The sequence below is a fragment of the Mauremys mutica genome, chromosome 17, assembly GCF_020497125.1.
Source record: "Mauremys mutica isolate MM-2020 ecotype Southern chromosome 17, ASM2049712v1, whole genome shotgun sequence".
Classification (NCBI taxonomy): Eukaryota; Metazoa; Chordata; order Testudines; family Geoemydidae; genus Mauremys; species Mauremys mutica.
In genome coordinates, this window is record NC_059088.1 from 8870750 (window position 1) to 8886863 (window position 16114).

At 62.3% G+C, this 16114-nt stretch overlaps 2 protein-coding genes across 3 annotated transcripts; both read right to left on the bottom strand.

The window, feature by feature from the left end:
• Positions 1–616: 616 nt before the first annotated feature.
• On the bottom strand, positions 617–6531 carry LOC123351828 (C3a anaphylatoxin chemotactic receptor-like). Of its 2 annotated transcripts, none has more exons than XM_044991493.1 (2): positions 6444–6531; positions 617–2400 (listed from the first exon to the last, which is right to left on the bottom strand). In XM_044991493.1, exon 2 carries the CDS (start codon positions 2390–2392, stop codon positions 1349–1351), a length of 1044 nt encoding a protein of 347 aa, XP_044847428.1. In that variant the 5' UTR covers positions 2393–2400; positions 6444–6531; the 3' UTR covers positions 617–1348. The 2 variants fall into 2 exon arrangements, with proteins under 2 accessions (XP_044847428.1, XP_044847427.1); XM_044991492.1 differs by lacking the exon at positions 6444–6531 and adding an exon at positions 5267–5302.
• A 4803-nt stretch (positions 6532–11334) lies between these two features.
• Positions 11335–15420, bottom strand: LOC123351905 (C5a anaphylatoxin chemotactic receptor 1-like). The gene is made up of 2 exons (XM_044991588.1): positions 15351–15420; positions 11335–12342 (listed from the first exon to the last, which is right to left on the bottom strand). Exons 1-2 carry the CDS (start codon positions 15384–15386, stop codon positions 11335–11337), a joined length of 1044 nt encoding a protein of 347 aa, XP_044847523.1. The 5' UTR covers positions 15387–15420.
• Positions 15421–16114: the final 694 nt, after the last annotated feature.

Consider the following 16114-nt stretch of genomic DNA (forward strand, 5'->3'; position numbering starts at 1 on the left):
CCGACCCGCAGCCCCCTGGGCTCCCCCACCCTAAGCTCTGCCAATGCCCCTCGCTCCAGCCCCCTGGGCTCCCCCGCCCCAAGCTCTGCCAGTGCCCCTCGCCCCCGACCCACAACCCCCTGCCAGTCCAGCCCTTGCCAGCTGTGCCGGTGCCCCGGGTGGATCACAAAGCAGCAGGTGATAGACTGGGAGCTTTGTGGCTGGCAGCTCTGACCCCCAGACTGTGGTGTCTCAGGCACACAAGGGGTGGTGGGGCCTCCCAGATCCGGGGAGCAAGCTCAGGACTTCTGGCTCCCAGCCCTCCCCCGCTCTAACCACTATACACCACTCCCCTCCCAGACTGGGGGAGTGAACCCAGGAGTCCTGGCTCCCAGCCCCCCTGGCTGTAACCACTAGTCCCCACTCCCCTCCCTGAGCTGGGGAGAGAACCCAGGAGTCCTGGCTCACAGCCTTCTCGCTCCCACTCTAACCACAACCTCTCCTGTGCCGATAGCACCGAGTCACAAGGAGCCCTTTGTCTCTGGCTGAGCCGGGCCTGCACTGGGGGGTGCCAGGCTCCCTCCCCCCCGTCGGGGCTGGGCTCATGGGCAGCGAACAGGCCAGAGACGTTCAAGGAGAAGCTGTTTTAATGGGACGATCCATGGTATGAGTTTGTGGGGACTCAGACCAGGCTGCCACTGGGACAACCCGGTCCCCGGGCTGGACTCCCTAAGTGAATCAGAGGCACATTGGTGGGGCAGGTGGGATGGATGGGTGTGCACGGGGTGGATCTGTGTGTGTGGGGGGAGCATTTGGGGGGTGGGAAGGGAGGGTGGGACTCTTCGCCACTACCCAAGCTGCTGTCTGTTCTGCAGACCCACAGACAAGTCTCTCTAGGGCAGGGAAGCACATTGGTGGGGCCGGTGGGGTACCTCGTGGCTGGGCGTGGGAGGGGCTGTGTGTGGGTGGCTGTGTGTGTTGGGGGTGGGCAGAGGCTGTGTTTGTGGAGCTCTTCCTCCGAGTGCTTTGGGGGTGGATGGAGGAGTCTGGTTCTAGGACAGCTGCACTCACGTTGGTGGGGGTAGTGGGATGGAGACAGGCTGGGGGTGGGGGACGCGCTGTGTGTGTGTCTGTGTGTGTGTGTGTGTAGGGCTGTGTGTAGCCCTCTTTGCCGCTGTCCCCGCTCTGGGGACGTCCGCAGGTCTCTGGCCGGGAAGAAGCACATTGGTGTTTGTGGTGGGATGGCTGGGGGCTCCTTTGGCATCTGTCTCTGCACTGCTCTCTTCGCCACCGCCGGCTGTGCCAGGGCACCCACCTCGCGCAGTCCCTGTCTCCCTCGGCCCCACAGGCCCCGCTCCCTCGGGGTCTCTCAAGCCAGGTTGGGGGACACCGAGCTCTGGGCCAGCCCGTCAATGGAGGAAGCTGCCTCCTTCCTGCGGCTGTGGGACCTGACTGAGTAGGCCGTGTCCTCCAGCAGGGCCCGGCGGAAGGCCCCGGCCAAGGTGGTCCGTCTCAGCGCCCGGCGGAACTCCAGCCCCATGAAGAAGTAAAGGACGGGGTTGGCGCAGCTGTTGAGATAGGCCAGGGAGGAGGCGAGCGGCAGCCCCACGGCCATGGCCTGGCCCTTGACGCCCGCCAGCTTGAGGAGGAGGAAGAGGTGGTAGGGGGCCCAGCAGAGGAAGAAGGTCACCACAATGGCCGCCATGACCTTGAAGGGCTTCCTGGAGCGGACGGTGGCCGGGCGCCGCCTCAGCACGGCCGCTAAGGCCCCGTAGCAGGCCAGGATGATGGCGAAGGGGGCCAGGAAGCCGCAGAGCAGCCGGAGGAGATACAGCGTCAGCTTGGGCCCTTCTCGCAGCGTCAAGGAGCACTTGAGGCCGTTGGTCTTCCCCTCCGGCACCAGCTTGCGGTAGAGGTAGAAGGGCAGGCTGGCCGCGGCGGCCGCCCCCCATGCCCCGGCAGCGGCCGCCCACGCCAGGCGGGGGCCCCGGCGGTTCTTGGACCACACCGGGAAGGCCACGGCTGCCAGGCGGTCCAGGCTGATGGCCGCCAAGAGGAAGACGCTGCAGAACATGTTGAGGTACTTGATGGAGCTGGTGGCCTGGCAGAGGAAGGCGCCGAAGGGCCAGTGCCTGCGGTAGAAGGCGTTCTTCACCAGGGGCACCGCCCGGCTGACCGAGAAGACGAAGTCGGCCACCGCCAGGTTGAGGAACCAGACGCAGTTGACGGAGTGGCCGGCCCGGCGAGCCGTGAGCCAGATCACCAGCCCGTTGCCCAGCGAGCCCCCCACAAAGACCACGGTGTAGAAGACGACCTGGACTAGGTCCATGATGGCGTTCAGGTCAGGCTTGGCCTTGGCAGGAGAAGGACCAGGGCTGGTCATCCAGAGATCGGAGGAGACATTGGCCTCCATGACGGGACCTGAGAGAGATTGAGAGTGGGGGGAGGCCTTTTCCCAGAGCTTGCCAGTCCCCCGGCCTGGGGCCGGACCAGCACCGGTGCCCCCGAGAGGGGAGAGGCCCCGTGCCCCATTCCCTGCCCCCCTGAGTCAGCCAGTTCTCCACCCTAGAGCCCGATTGGGGCTGGTGCCCCCTAGAGGGGAAAGCCCCCATGCCCCATTCCCTGCCCCACTGAGTCAGCCAGTCCCTGCCCTGGGGCCAGTGCCCCCTAGCCAGGGAAGGGTTCACATCAACCCTCTCTGGAGGTGGGGCCGGGTTTATTTGCATGGCCAGGCTGACCCCACATATTCCCCGCCTCCCATTGTCCATCTCTGGGCTCCCAGCCAAGGGCACCATAAGCGGTGGAGCTATCGGTGGTGCGGGGGGGGGGGGACGATTGCCCCCCTGGCAGCCTGGGGGGTACGTCTGGCTTCTTGCCAAGTGTCCCGAGCTGTGGGCGGACAGAGGGCACCATGCCAACGTCCACACCTGGCTTTTATCGCTGCCCCCCGCCCCACCCCCCGCCGGCTGGCATGGTGCCTCTCAACCAGGAAAAGGGGAAGTGACCCTGTGCAGGGCTTCTAGGACACCTGGGTTCTCTCCCTGGCTCTGTGAGGGGAGTGGGAGCCTCACACAGCCCCTGGCTCCCCCTGCTGCCTGGCCTGGGTCGGTCTGACCCCGATGGGGCAGTCCTTGTCCAGCTGCAGGGCAAATACACACGCACGGAGCTAGGGTGTTATAATGCACATGCAATGTCACAACCGACACACAACATGCACACACACACACACAGAGAAAAACACAGAGCGATTGTGTGTTATAACAATGGCACAACCGACACACAACGTGTACACAGAGAGAAAACCAGAGTGATTATCACACACACAATGTCACAACCGATACATATGTGCACACACACACAGAAAAACAGAGCGATTGTTATAACAGACACACAATGTCACAACTGACACACAATGTACACACACACACACACAAAAACAGAGTGATTGTTATAACAGACACACAATGTCACAACTGACACATAACGTACACACACACAGAGAAAACCAGAGTGATTATCACACACACAATGTCACAACCGATACACATGTGCGCACACACAGAAAAACACAGCAATTGTTATGACACACAATGTCACAACTGACACACAACGTGCACACACACACACAGAAAAACAGAGCGATTATCACACACACAATGTCACAACCGATACACATGTGCACACACACACACACAAAAACAGAGCAATTGTTATAACAGACACACAATGTCACAACCGACACACAATGTGTGCACACAGAGAGAAAAACAGTGATTGTTATCACACAATGTCACAACGACACACAACGTGCACACCCACACAGAGAAAAACAGAGCGATTGTTATAACAGACACACAATGTCACAACCGACACACATTGTGTGCACACACAGAGAAAAACAGAGTGATTGTTATTACACAATGTCACAACTGACACACAACGTGCACACACACAGAGAAAAACAGCGATTTATCATACACACAATGTCACAACCAATACACATGTGCGCACACAGAGAGAAAAACAGTGATTATCACACAATGTCACAACCGATACACAACGTACACACAGACACAGAAAAACAGATCGATTGTTATAACAGACACACAATGTCACAACTGACACACAACGTGCACACACACATACAGAAAAACAGAGCGAGTGTTATCACACACAATGTCACAACCGACACACAATGTGTGCACACAGAGAGAAAAACAGTGATTGTTATCACACAATGTCACAACCGATACACAACGTACACACACACACACAGAAAAACAGAGTGATTGTTATAACAGACACACAATGTCACAACTGACACACAACGTGCACACACACACACAGAAAAACAGCGATTGTTATAACAGACACACAATGTCACAACTGACACACAACGTGCACACACAGAGAAAAACAGCGATTTATCACACACACAATGTCACAACCGATACGCATGTGCGCACACAGAAAAACACAGCAATTGTTATGACACACAATGTCACAACTGACACACAACGTGCACACACACACAGAAAAACAGAGCGATTGTTATAACAGACACACAATGTCACAACCGACACACAATGTGTGCACACACAGAGAAAAACAGCGATTTATCACACACACGTCACAACCGATACACAATGTGTGCACACACACAGAAACACAGCAATTGTTATGACACACAATGTCACAACCGACACACAATGTGTGCACAGAGAGAGAAAAACAGTGATTGTTATCACACAATGTCACAACCGATACACAACGTACACACACACAGACACAGAAAAACAGATCGATTGTTATAACAGACACACAATGTCACAACTGACACACAACGTGCACACACACATACAGAAAAACAGAGCGAGTGTTATCACACACAGTGTCACAACCGATACACATGTGCACGCACACACACAGAAAAACACAGCAATTGTTATAGCAGACACAGTGTCACAACCGACACACAACGCATGTGCGCACACACAGAAAAACAGAGCGATTATTATAACAGACACACAATGTCACAACTGACACACAACGTGCACACACACACAGAAAAACAGAGCGATTGTTATAACACACACAAAAAGTCACAACTGACAAACGTGTGCACACACAGAGCTAGTGTTATGCACACACAGTCACAGCTGACACACAACGTGTGCACCCTGCCCCTACGCACAGAGATGGAATATTACAGCCCCCAGCCCGCCCCTCTCCAGCCATGACAGGGGCTGTGTGGGGCCCAGGCTGGCGTGGCCACCTGCCCCGTTACCTGTGGAGGCAGCGCCCGCCGGCCCCGTCCGCTTGTCGCTGGCTCTGAGTTTATTTTCCAGGAACCCAGCAGCCGCCAGACGGTCACCCGTCCCCGCCCCCCCGGGGTTGGGCCCCGGCCAGAGCGGACGTGCTGGGGGAGTGATGTGCGAAAAAGGAGAACTGGGCTGGGGAGGGGGGACACTGCCTGTTGCTGCCAGCTTGGGGGCTGTGGGGGCAGGCCAGCAGCGGAGAACCCAGGTGTCCGGGCGGAGCAGGTGGAGACACAGGGCAGGGCCGGCAGGGGAGAACCCCGGTGTCCGGGCGGAGCAGGTGGAGACACAGGGCAGGGCTTGCTTAGGAGCCAGGTGTGACCAATTGGGGGGGGGGGGAGGATTCCCAGAATGCACTGCTGCAGAGTGGCCAAGTGAGGTGTCAGGCAGCTCCCAGCATGCACAGCTGCCCCATGGCCAAGGGCGGGAGCGTTCCCAGCATGCACTGCTCCCCTTGGCTGGGCTGGGCTGCCTGGTGGGCGACTTGTCAGGGGGCTCAGCTGCCCCTTGCCCACCTCTGCCCTGGGCTCTCACTTCCTCCCCAGCTGGTGGGACCGGAAGCCGGGTTCCTTTATCCCCCGGTGAAAACCTCCCCGGGGCAGGGGCCTCGGTTCCCCTTTTCACGTCTGAAACCGGAGGTGTCGTCTTCCTGCCACCTGCGAGCCAGGCTGGAGCGGAGCCCAGCCCGCCGTGCCCGGGGAACGAGCCCCCCGGCTCCCTTTGCCCGCCCTGGGAGGGGGGTAGGGCTAGCCCCTCGCTCGGGGCCCCCGGGGCCCCCACCCCCAGGGGGAGCAAGGCCCCCCCAGCTCTACCCAGTGACTCCCCACCAGCACCCAGCCCAGGCAGGTCTCAGGGGCCTCGGGCCTGGCCAGTCTCCGCCCCGGCCAGCTGGGTCTGTCCCCATCCCCATGGGTCCGGCTGCACCTTGTCCCCTGCCCAGCCCCCTCCTTCCAGCCGAGCCCCCTAAATCCCCTCCTCCACCAGCCCCTCCTCCGTCCGCAGTCCCAGGTAAACAGGTCACCTGGGCCCCTCTCTTCCGTCCTTTTTTCCCCCCTGGTCAGGTCCCCGGGCCCCTCTCTCCTCAGCCCATTGTCCCCGCACTGGCCAGAACTGGCTGGCTCCCAAGGTGGGGGGCATCCTGGTTACCAGCGCTGGGTCCCCCATCTCCAGGCCATTGTCTGGGTCCCAACTCCTAGGCAAGTCCCCTGCAACAACAACCTTTCCCTTTACACACACAGCACACAGGGAAACTGAGGCACACACCGTGCTCCTGCAAGAGTCTAAGAAAATCCCCCACTTCATCACAAACACACACACACACAATGTCACAGCTGAGACCCAACGTGTCAGCACACACACAGCTAGAGTTTTCTACCGCACACAGGCACAACTGACACACAGCGTGTGCACCCCTGCTCCCACGCACAGAGATCGAATATTACACCCCCTTCAGCCCGCCCCTGCCCGTGTTCCCAGTCCAGCCATGACAGGGGCTGTGTGGGGCCCAGGGTGGCATTGCCGCCTGCCCCGTTACCTGGGAAGGCAGCGCCCGCCAGCCCCGTCCGCTTGTCTCTGAGTTTATTTTCCAGGAACCCAGCGGCTGCCAGAGTGGCACCACCCCCTGGATTTGGCCCCTTGCCCCGGAGCAGGATGTGTGAGGATGCACCAAAAAGGAGAACTGGAGGTGGGGGGGGGGCACAGCCTGTGGCTGCCAGCATGGGGGCCGGGGGGGGGGGAGGCATCAGGGCAGGAGCTGTGGGGTCAGGGCAGGGCTGGCAGTGGGGAACCCAGGTGTCCGGATGGAGCAGGTGGAGTCAGTGGTGAGCTGGAGCCGGTTCCCACCGGTTCACACGAAAAGGTTGTTAAATTTAGAAGCAGGTGTAGAACCGGCTGTTAAAGGGGCAGGCGGGTGGACAAACTCCGGTCCGCAGGCCACATCCGGCCCCTGGGACATCCTGTCCGGCCCGCCTGAGCTCCCAGCCGGGGAGGCTCCCCCGGCCCCTCTTCTGCTTCCCCCCCCTCGCGGAGCCGCAGCGCCGGGCCGCCGGAGTCAGCGCTCGGGGCAGCTCGGCAGCTCCTGCCGTTTTGAGCAGCAAGGGGGGGGGGGCGAGCTCCAGCGGCCGTGCGGGGTCCTGAGCAGCATGGGGAGGGGGCCGGGCCGGGGCTGGGAGGAGGGGTTGGATCAGGGGCAGGGGCGGAGGTTCGGGGGGGTTGGGTAGGCGTGGGAGTTCCGGGGGTAGTGGTGGAAGGGGTTGGGGCAGTCAGGGGACAGGGAGTGGGGTCCTGGGGGGCAGTTGGGGGGGGGCTCGGGAGGGGGTGGGCAGGGGACACGCAGCAGGGAGGGTTGATAGGTTGCGGGTTCTGAGGGGGGCAGTCAGGGGCAGGACGTGGGTGGGGGTCGGATGGGGAACCGGACCTGGTGGGGAACCGGTTGTTAAGATTTTGGCAGCTCATCACTGGGTGGAGACACAGGGCAGGGCCGGCAGCGGAGAACCCAGGTGTCCGGGCGGAGCAGGTGGAGACGCGGGGCAGGGCTCACTTGGGAGCCAGGTGTGACCAATTGGGGAGGGGGAGGGCTCCCAGCATGCACTGCTGCCCTTGGCATGGCAAAGCCTTAGGGTGCTGGGCTGTCTGCTCTGCCTCAGTTCCTGGGGGGTGCTCGACCCCCCCCTCCGCCCCAGGCCCCCCCTCCACCCCCACTGCATCCCTTCCCCCAACCCCCACCCCCACTCCGCCTCAGACCCCGCCCCCCCCCACACCCCTTCCCCCATCACATCCCTTCCACCAACCCCCACCCCCCTCCACCCCACCGCACCCCTTCCCCCAAACCTCCACCCCCCCTCCCCGCCTCGTCCCACCCCCCCTCCGCCTCAGGCCCCGCCCCCACCACACCCCTTCCCCCAACCCCTGCACCCCTTCCTCCAACCCCCTCCCCCTCCCCCCATCGCACCCCTTCCCCCAACCCCCCTCCCCGCCTCCACCCCCACCACACCCCTTCCCCCAACCCCCCACCCTGCCCCTTTCCACCCCCCCTGCACCCCTTCCCCCACCCCCCGACTGCACCCCTTCCTCCAAACCTCCACCCCCCCTCCCTGCCTCTTTCCACCCCCCCCTCCGCCCCAGGCCCCGCCCCCACTGCACCCGTTCCCCAAACCCTGTCCCCACCTCTTCCCACTCCTGCTCCGCCCCCACTGCACCCCTTCCCCACTGCACCCCCTCTCCCCCTCTTCCCACCCCCGCTCCGCCCCCACCACACTTCTTCTCCCAAGCCCCGGTGGGCAGGACGTGCTGGGAGTGAGGGGGAGGAGCTGATCTGTGGGGATGCCGGTGGGTGCTGAGCACCCACTATATTTTTTCCATGGGTGCTCTGCCATCCCTCGCCCACCTCTGCCCTGGGCTTTCGCTTCCTCCCCGACTGGTGGGATGGGAAGCCGGGTTGCTTCATCCTCGGGTGAAAAACTCCCCTGGCCCCAGAGCAGGGGCCTCGGCTTCCCCTTTCCAGATCTGAAACCGGAGATATCTTCTTCCTCCTCGTGGGAGCCACGCCGGAGCCCAGCCCATCTGCTGTGCCCGGGGAAAGAGACCTCTGGCTCCCTTTGCCAGCTCTAGGAGGGGAGTGGGGGCTGGTGGTTAGAGCAGGGCGGGCTGGCAGCCAGGACTCCTGGGTTCTATCCTCTGCTCTGAGAGGGGAACAGGGTCTAGTGGTTAGAGCGGAGTGGCTGGGAGCCAGGACTCCTGGGTTCTATGCCCAGCTCTGGGAGGGGAGTGGGGGCTGGTGGTTAGAGCGGGGTGGCTGGGAGCCAGGACTCCTGGGTTCTCTCCCCAGCTCTGAGAGGGGAGTGGGGGCTGGTGGTTAGAGCGTGGTGGCTGGGAGCGAGGACTCCTGGGTTCTCTCCCCAGCTCTGGGAGGGGAACAGGGTCTAGTGGTTAGAGGGGTGTGGCTGGGAGCCAGGACTCCTGGGTTCTCTCCCCAGCTCTGAGAGGGGAGTGGGGGGCTGGTGGTTAGAGCGGGGTGGCTGGGAGCCAGGAGTCCTGGGTTCTCTCCCCAGCTCTGGGAGGGGAACAGGGTCTAGTGGTTAGAGCGGGGTGGCTGGGAGCCAGGACTCCTGGGTTCTCTCCCCAGCTCTGAGAGGGGCGTGGGGGCTGGTGGTTAGAGTGGGGTGGCTGGGAGCCAGGACTCCTGGGTTCTCTCCCCAGCTGTCTCACTGATTCACCATGTCATGGTGGACGAGTCTCACCTGTTCTTTTCTCTGTAGCAAACACCCCAGATGACCACTGGGAATGCCAGAGCCACAGCCCCGCCCACTAAAAGACATGGCACCGCCCATGGGAGGAGCTTACCAAGCCCTGCCCACTAAGTGGCATGACTCCGCCCAGGGGTGGGGCTTGCAGAGCTGGCTGTTCCATCCAGGTGCCCCCCCCCCCCCAGTGCTAAATTCACATTTGCCGCCTTTGGTCTTTCAGAGGAACCCAAGCGGCTTCGGCAGCTTTATTCACCTTTTCGGGGGAAAGGCTCTTGCCGAGAGGGCGGAAGGATAGAACGCTCAGGGAGAGGGCGGGGAAGTTCTGGCCTGTAACACAGAGCATGACTCTCCGGATGCTTACTGGAGGGACTATTTTTGCTGGCGTTCATCGGTCTGGGATAGGATACAAAGGAGTCTCTCTGCTTGTTGGGTGGACGACTTCTTTTGAGTGAAAGAAGGCAGAAGGGGGCGTAATAAGGCCCAGCCCTTGTATTTAAAGGGCACCACGTCCCCATGTGTGTTTCAGGGACTATATTTTGTGGTGGAAGGCCACAAAACAGAGTGCAAGACGGGAACAAAGGAAGTAGTCCCGGTACTTGAATATGATGGAGCTTGATTTTCAGATTTTTAAGGGGCTATTTTACCGTTTATTGTTTGGTGGAAGGACACACACAAGTTATGGAGGAACGTCACAGGGCTTCTGTATGAAAAGGGCCTGGTTCTCAGCCTTTTTTTTTTTGAGGGACTATTTTTTTGGCGGAAGGACACAATCAGTATATATTGAAAGTAGATCCGGCACTGTATAAAAAGGGTCCAGTTTTGAGACCTGTGTTTTGAGGGACTACTTTTGTGGTGGAACGATGCTCAGTAGCTGTCCTTTGAAAGTAGAGCCGGCTCCTGTGTAAAGTGGGCTGGATTTTTTTTTTTGGATGGACTACATTAGCTAGTGGAAGGATACACCAACCAATGAGGTGGTCCATGTAACAAAAGTAGATCTGAGCTTTCTGTATAAAAAGAGCCTGGTTTTAGGATTCACTCTGGCCCGGTCTGAAAACCAGGCCCCAAAATGGTGGCCAGGTGGTGGTATCCATGGCAACCACCATGGCCATAGCCTTGTAACAGCCCCGCCCACCCTGTGGGGTGGCGGCCAGTGAGTATCACTGAGTTCCTGCAGCATGGGAAAGGGGCGTGGCCTGTTATTGCTCCGGTGTGGCCAATGAGGGCAAGAGTTCCCAGCATGCTCCTCTGCAGTGTGACCCATAAGCTCCCGGCATGCACCGCTCCGGCATGGCCCGTAGGCTCCCGGCATGCACCGCTCTGGCATAGCCCATGGACTCCCAGCATGCACCGCTCCGGCATGGCCCGTAGGTTCCCGGCATGCACCGCTCCGGCATGGCCCGTAGGCTCCCAGCATGCACTGCTCTGGCATGGCCCGTGCTGATGACGACAGCTCCCCACATGCACTGCTTCAGTGTGGCTCATGGGCTCCCAGCATGCACTGCTCTGGTGAGGCTCTGGGGTCCCAGCATGCAATGCTCCCATGTGGCCCATGGGCTCCCAGCATGCACTGCCCCAGCGCAGCCCAGGAAGATGACAACAGCTCCCAGCATGCATTGCTCCGCCATGTCCCATGGTCTCCCAGCATACACAGCTCCAGCATGGTGCTGGGCTCCCAGCATGCACTGCTCTGGTATGGCCCTGGGCTCCCAGCATGCCATGCTCGGTGCCATCCCAGAGCTGCCCTCCCCCCCGCCCCGCATGGGGCCCTGGCCCCTTCCCCTGCCTCTGCCCCGTCACGGCTGCATTATCCGCAGCTCAGAGGAGGTGGTGGAGCCCCGTGAGCGCTTGCGCCGGCGTCCGCTGCCCGAGCCCTGCGAGTCCTCGGCCATGGCGGCCTCCAGCCAGCGGGCGCGGCTGCTACCCCGCAGCCCCTCCTGGAAGCGGCGGCCCAGGAAGGCGTAGAGCAGGGGGTTGAGGAAGCAGCTCAGACAGGTGAGGCTGAAGGCCAGGGAGGAGCCCATCTTGATGGCTGCTCTGTTGCCTGCCGAGCCATGCAGGAAGTTGAAGACGTGGTAGGGCAGCCAGCAGAGGAAGAAACTCAACACCACGGCAGCCACCACCTTGGCCGTACGGTTGGGCCGGCGGCCCCGGTGCCCGGCCCGCAGCATCACGACCGCGTGGCAGGCCGTGATGACCACCAGCGGCGCCAGGAAGCCGGCCACGAACCGCACCACGATCAGGGCCTGCTTCCGCGCCTCCCCCGTCACCCCCTTCCCAAAATTGTTGCTGCAGACGCGGCGCTCGCCCCGGTAGAGCACCTGCCGGAAGACCAGGTAGGGGGCCGAGAAAGCCCCGGCCAGCAGCCAGGCCACGCCGGCTGCCCCCCAGGCCCAGCGCGGCTTTCGGAACCGCTGGGCCAAGATGGGCTGGGCCACCAGCAGGCAGCGATCGGTCGAGATGAGCGTCAGCTGGAAGACGCTGGCGAACATGCTGAGGAAGAGGAGGGCATTGACAGCTTTGCAGAGGAAGTTGCCAAAGGCCCAGTGATTGGCGGCGGCGGTCTTGGCGGCGTAGAAGGGCAGCAGCAGGGAGTAGAGCAGGTCGGCCAGCGCCAGGCTCAGGAACCAGATCGAGTTGACTGTCCGGCGCATGCGGAAGCTGGTGACCCAGATTACCAGGCCGTTGCCCACCATGCCCAGCAGGGAGGAGACCACGAAGATGGCCACCGAGAGCTGGTCGAGGATGTTGGAGGTGGGCGTGCTGCTGTTGTTGGCCACGGGTGAGGTGGCATTGCCGGAAAGCTGAGGAGAAGTGACCCCTTTAGCACGTGGCCTGGCCGGTGCCCCTCACTCCCAACTAGGATTGCCAGGCGTCGGGTTTTCTCCCGCACGGCTCCCAGAAGTGACCTCCATATCCGGCTCCTAGGCGCAGGGGCTGCCAGGGAGGCTCCGTGTGCTGCCCCTGCCCTGAGCGTCGGCACTGCAGCTCCCATTGGCCAGGAACCGCACCCAATGGGAGCTGCGGGGGCAGTGCCAGCAGGAGTGGGCAGTGCGCACCGCACAGAGCTGCCTGGCCGCCCCTGCGCCTAGGAGCCGGACACGGCAGCATCTTCCAGGAGCAGTGCGGAGTCAGGGAGCCTGGCTTAACCCCGCTGTGCCACCGACCGGGCCTGAGGTAAGCGCCGCCTGGCCAGAGCCTGCGCCCCGAACTCCTGCCCCAGATTGGAACCCCCTCCCGCACCCTAACTGCCTCCTGGAACCTGCACCCCCTCCTGCACCCCACCCCCACCCCTGAGCCCCCTCCCGTACCCAAACTCCCTCCCAGGGCCCACACTCCCTCTCACAGCCCCTCCCGCACCCCAACCCCACCCCTGAGCCCCCTCCCGTACCCAAACTCCCTCCCAGGGCCCACACTCCCTCCCACAGCCCCTCCCGCACCCCAACCCCACCCCTGAGCCCCGGCCCGGCCCCTGCACCCCCTCCCTCTGCCCCAGCCCAGAGCCCCCTCCTGAACCTCAAACCCCTCATCCCTGGCCCCACCCTAGAGCCCACCCCCCCATCTGGAGCCTGCAGCACAACCCCCTGCCCAGGGCCAGCGCTTCCATTTAGGCCACCGCCTAGGGCGCCAGGATTTGGGGGGGGCGGCATTTTGCCCCCCTCGGTGGCAATTCGGCGGCAGGGGGTCCTTCCGCGCTCCGGGTCTTGGGTGGCAATTCTGCAGCGGGTCCTTCCCTCGCTCCGGGACCCGCCGCCGAAGTGCCCCGAAGACCGGGAGCGCGGAAGGACCCCCGCCTAGGGCGCCGGAACCCTGGCGCCGCCCCTGCCCCTGCCCAGTGAAAGTGAGGGAGAGCGAGCGATGGGGGGTGGGGCCTCTGGAAGGGGCGGGGCCGGGGACAGGGCTAATGTGTTTGGTTTTGTGCAATTACAGAGTTGGCAACCCCACTCCCGACCCGCAGCCCCTGCTGTCTCCCCTCCCCCCCGCCAATGCCCCCCACTCCCGACCTTCAGCCCCTCCGATCCCAGCCCCTCTCCTCCCCCAGCTGTGTGGGTGCCCGACCCGCAGCCCTGCTCCTCCGCCCCCCAGACAGCTCCGGGACCTCCTGTCTCAGCAGATTTCTGTTCCCTGGTGCTAGCCTCGTGTTCGCCGGAGTGCTGCCCCTCCCCCACAGCCTGCTGTGCCACACACAGCCAGCCCCCCCCGGGGGGGACGGGGACCAACCCCCGGGTTGTGCTACAGGGCCCCGTCCTTTGGAGAGTAACGCAGCCCCTCCTGAGCCGCGGCTACGGGGGTCTCCCAACTCTTCCTCCCGCCCAGCTTCAGTAGCATCGACCCCAACTTGTACGAGAGGAAACTGAGGTGAAAGAACTTTCTGGAGGTCACACAGAGAGTCAGCGACAGAGCCGGGGAGAGAACCCAGGAGTCCTGGGACTTAGCCTGCCTCACTCTAATCACTAGAGAACCCAGGAGTCCTGGCTCCCAGACCCCCCAGCTCTAACCACTATCTCCAACTCCTCTCCCAGAGCCGGGGAGAGAACCCAGGAGTCCTGGCTCTTCCGCCATACCCTGTTATACAGTAGCCCTCTTGCTCCATTCACCCCCTGAGCCACTTGGGCTGGTCTCTAGCTGCCCTGCGGGTATTTGCCTGATTTCAGTCATTCCCAGTTCCCCAGCCAGCAGGGACCCCTGTGGCCGTCTAGCCTGACCCCCCGATAGCCCAGGCCAGAGGCCACCCCGCAAACCATCCCTGGAGCCGCTCTTTTAGGAAAACCCCCAGTCTGAACTGAAAATCTGCCGGGGATGGAGGATCCCCCACGGCCCTGGTGCTTGGTCCCAATGCTTAATTCCCCCCGACCCCGGTAAAAACTGACCATCCCCGATCAACTCCCTGTGTAGACGGACAGACGGGGATCACGGCGCCCCAGAGCGTGTCCTGGGCTCAGCACAATCGCTGGAGCTCCTGGCATCGCTCGCTCTGCGGCAGGGCTTTGAACCCTCGAATCGTCCTCGGGGCTCCGCTCTGACCCCTCCCCGACTGACTCTGTGCCCCAGAGCCAGACCCAGGGCTCAGCAGTGTCACCCCCGGCTTAGCTCCAGAGGGAAAATCCCCTCCCTGCTCCTCCTCGAGATCCCAGGATGGCGTTAGCCCCAGTCCAGCCGACTCTCCGCCATCGCCCCAGATCTGTTCCGCAGTCGCTGCCCCCAGGGGAGAGCCCCCGGCTGACGTTTGTGGTTCCTCGCCATGGGCGGGGACGTGCGGATGTGTTAAAACACCTGGCGTTTCCTCACACACTCTGGGTCCCTGCCCCGGCCCCCTCAGGATTTCCCGATTTCTGGGCCCTCTGCTGAAGTTAGCTGAGAGGGTTTGATATTCCCGTCCCGGACACTGATCCCAGCGGTAACCAGTGCAGGACACGACCCGGTCCCCGTGGGACCCCACTGGAGACCCCCGCCCACTTGAGGATGAGTCCCTGGTTACAGGTGCACTCCAATGCCCTCACGCTTCCCCGACTCACGGGCTGGCTCGCGGCCTGATGCCTCTGGACGTGCCCAGTGCTGAGAGGGACCCAGGAGTCCCTACGCACACCCTCACTCCAAAGGTGGGGCTGGGAGTCAGGACTCCTGGGTTCTCCCCCTGGTTCTGGGAGGGGAGTGGGACTCTGGGTTCCATTCGTTGGCTGGAGAGTGGGGCAGGTCTCTGGGTTCTCTGTCTGGGCTGCGGGGAGGGATGGGGACTTGGGCTCCCCCCATCTCTGGTGCTGGTAGAGGGCCGGCTCCCTCCAATCTCTGTCAAATCAAGGCTTGGACTTACCGGCCCCCAGGCTGTGGTGGGGAAGGGGGTCGCCATGGGCCCGGGAGCTGTGGCTGGAGATAGACCAGAGCTTGTTCCTCTCAGCGCTGTCTGCACTCCCGGGGCTGGGGCTCTGCAGGCGGCGCGGAAGGTAGGAAGTTGAGTAAAGCCGGGGCACTGGCAGGAAGCGATTAGATGCGCCCCTTCTGGGGGGGAGCGTGGTCCCCGCCCCAGGAGAGCCGGGCTGAGAGCAGCAGATCTCAGGTGCGGAGGACGGGGGGAGGGCTCAGTCCTAGGCTGGTGTCTCCTGAAGGGGGCTGGGTGGGGGCAGGGGACATGGGGGCCGGGGGGGGCTGGATATCCTGGGTCTCCTACATCCTCCGCAGGTGTAGAGGTCTCCGACGGACGAGGAACCAGGATGCTGGGGGAAAAAGAGAGCAGCATGCGCCTCTAGGTGCTGCTGCACAGGACGGATAACAGCTACACTAGCGCTGCTGGCAAATGGAGCTACTCCTTTAGCTCCCCCGAGGGGATAATGGCTATATTGGTGCTGCTGGTTTTGAGGCAGGGAAGGTCTCCTGCAATGTCTGTGCAGCACCTGGCGCAGCGGGGCCCGATCCTGAGAAGTGCCAACACAAGTGCCTCCTGACGGCGATGGCTGGGCCTGGCAGCGCCCTGTGGCCTTGACGAAGTTTCGTAATTGAAGCTGCGTCCTTGTGTCTCTTCTGGCCCCACGTAGTGCCAGGGACTTGTGGCCGAGGCGCCTGGGACTCAGGACTCCTGGG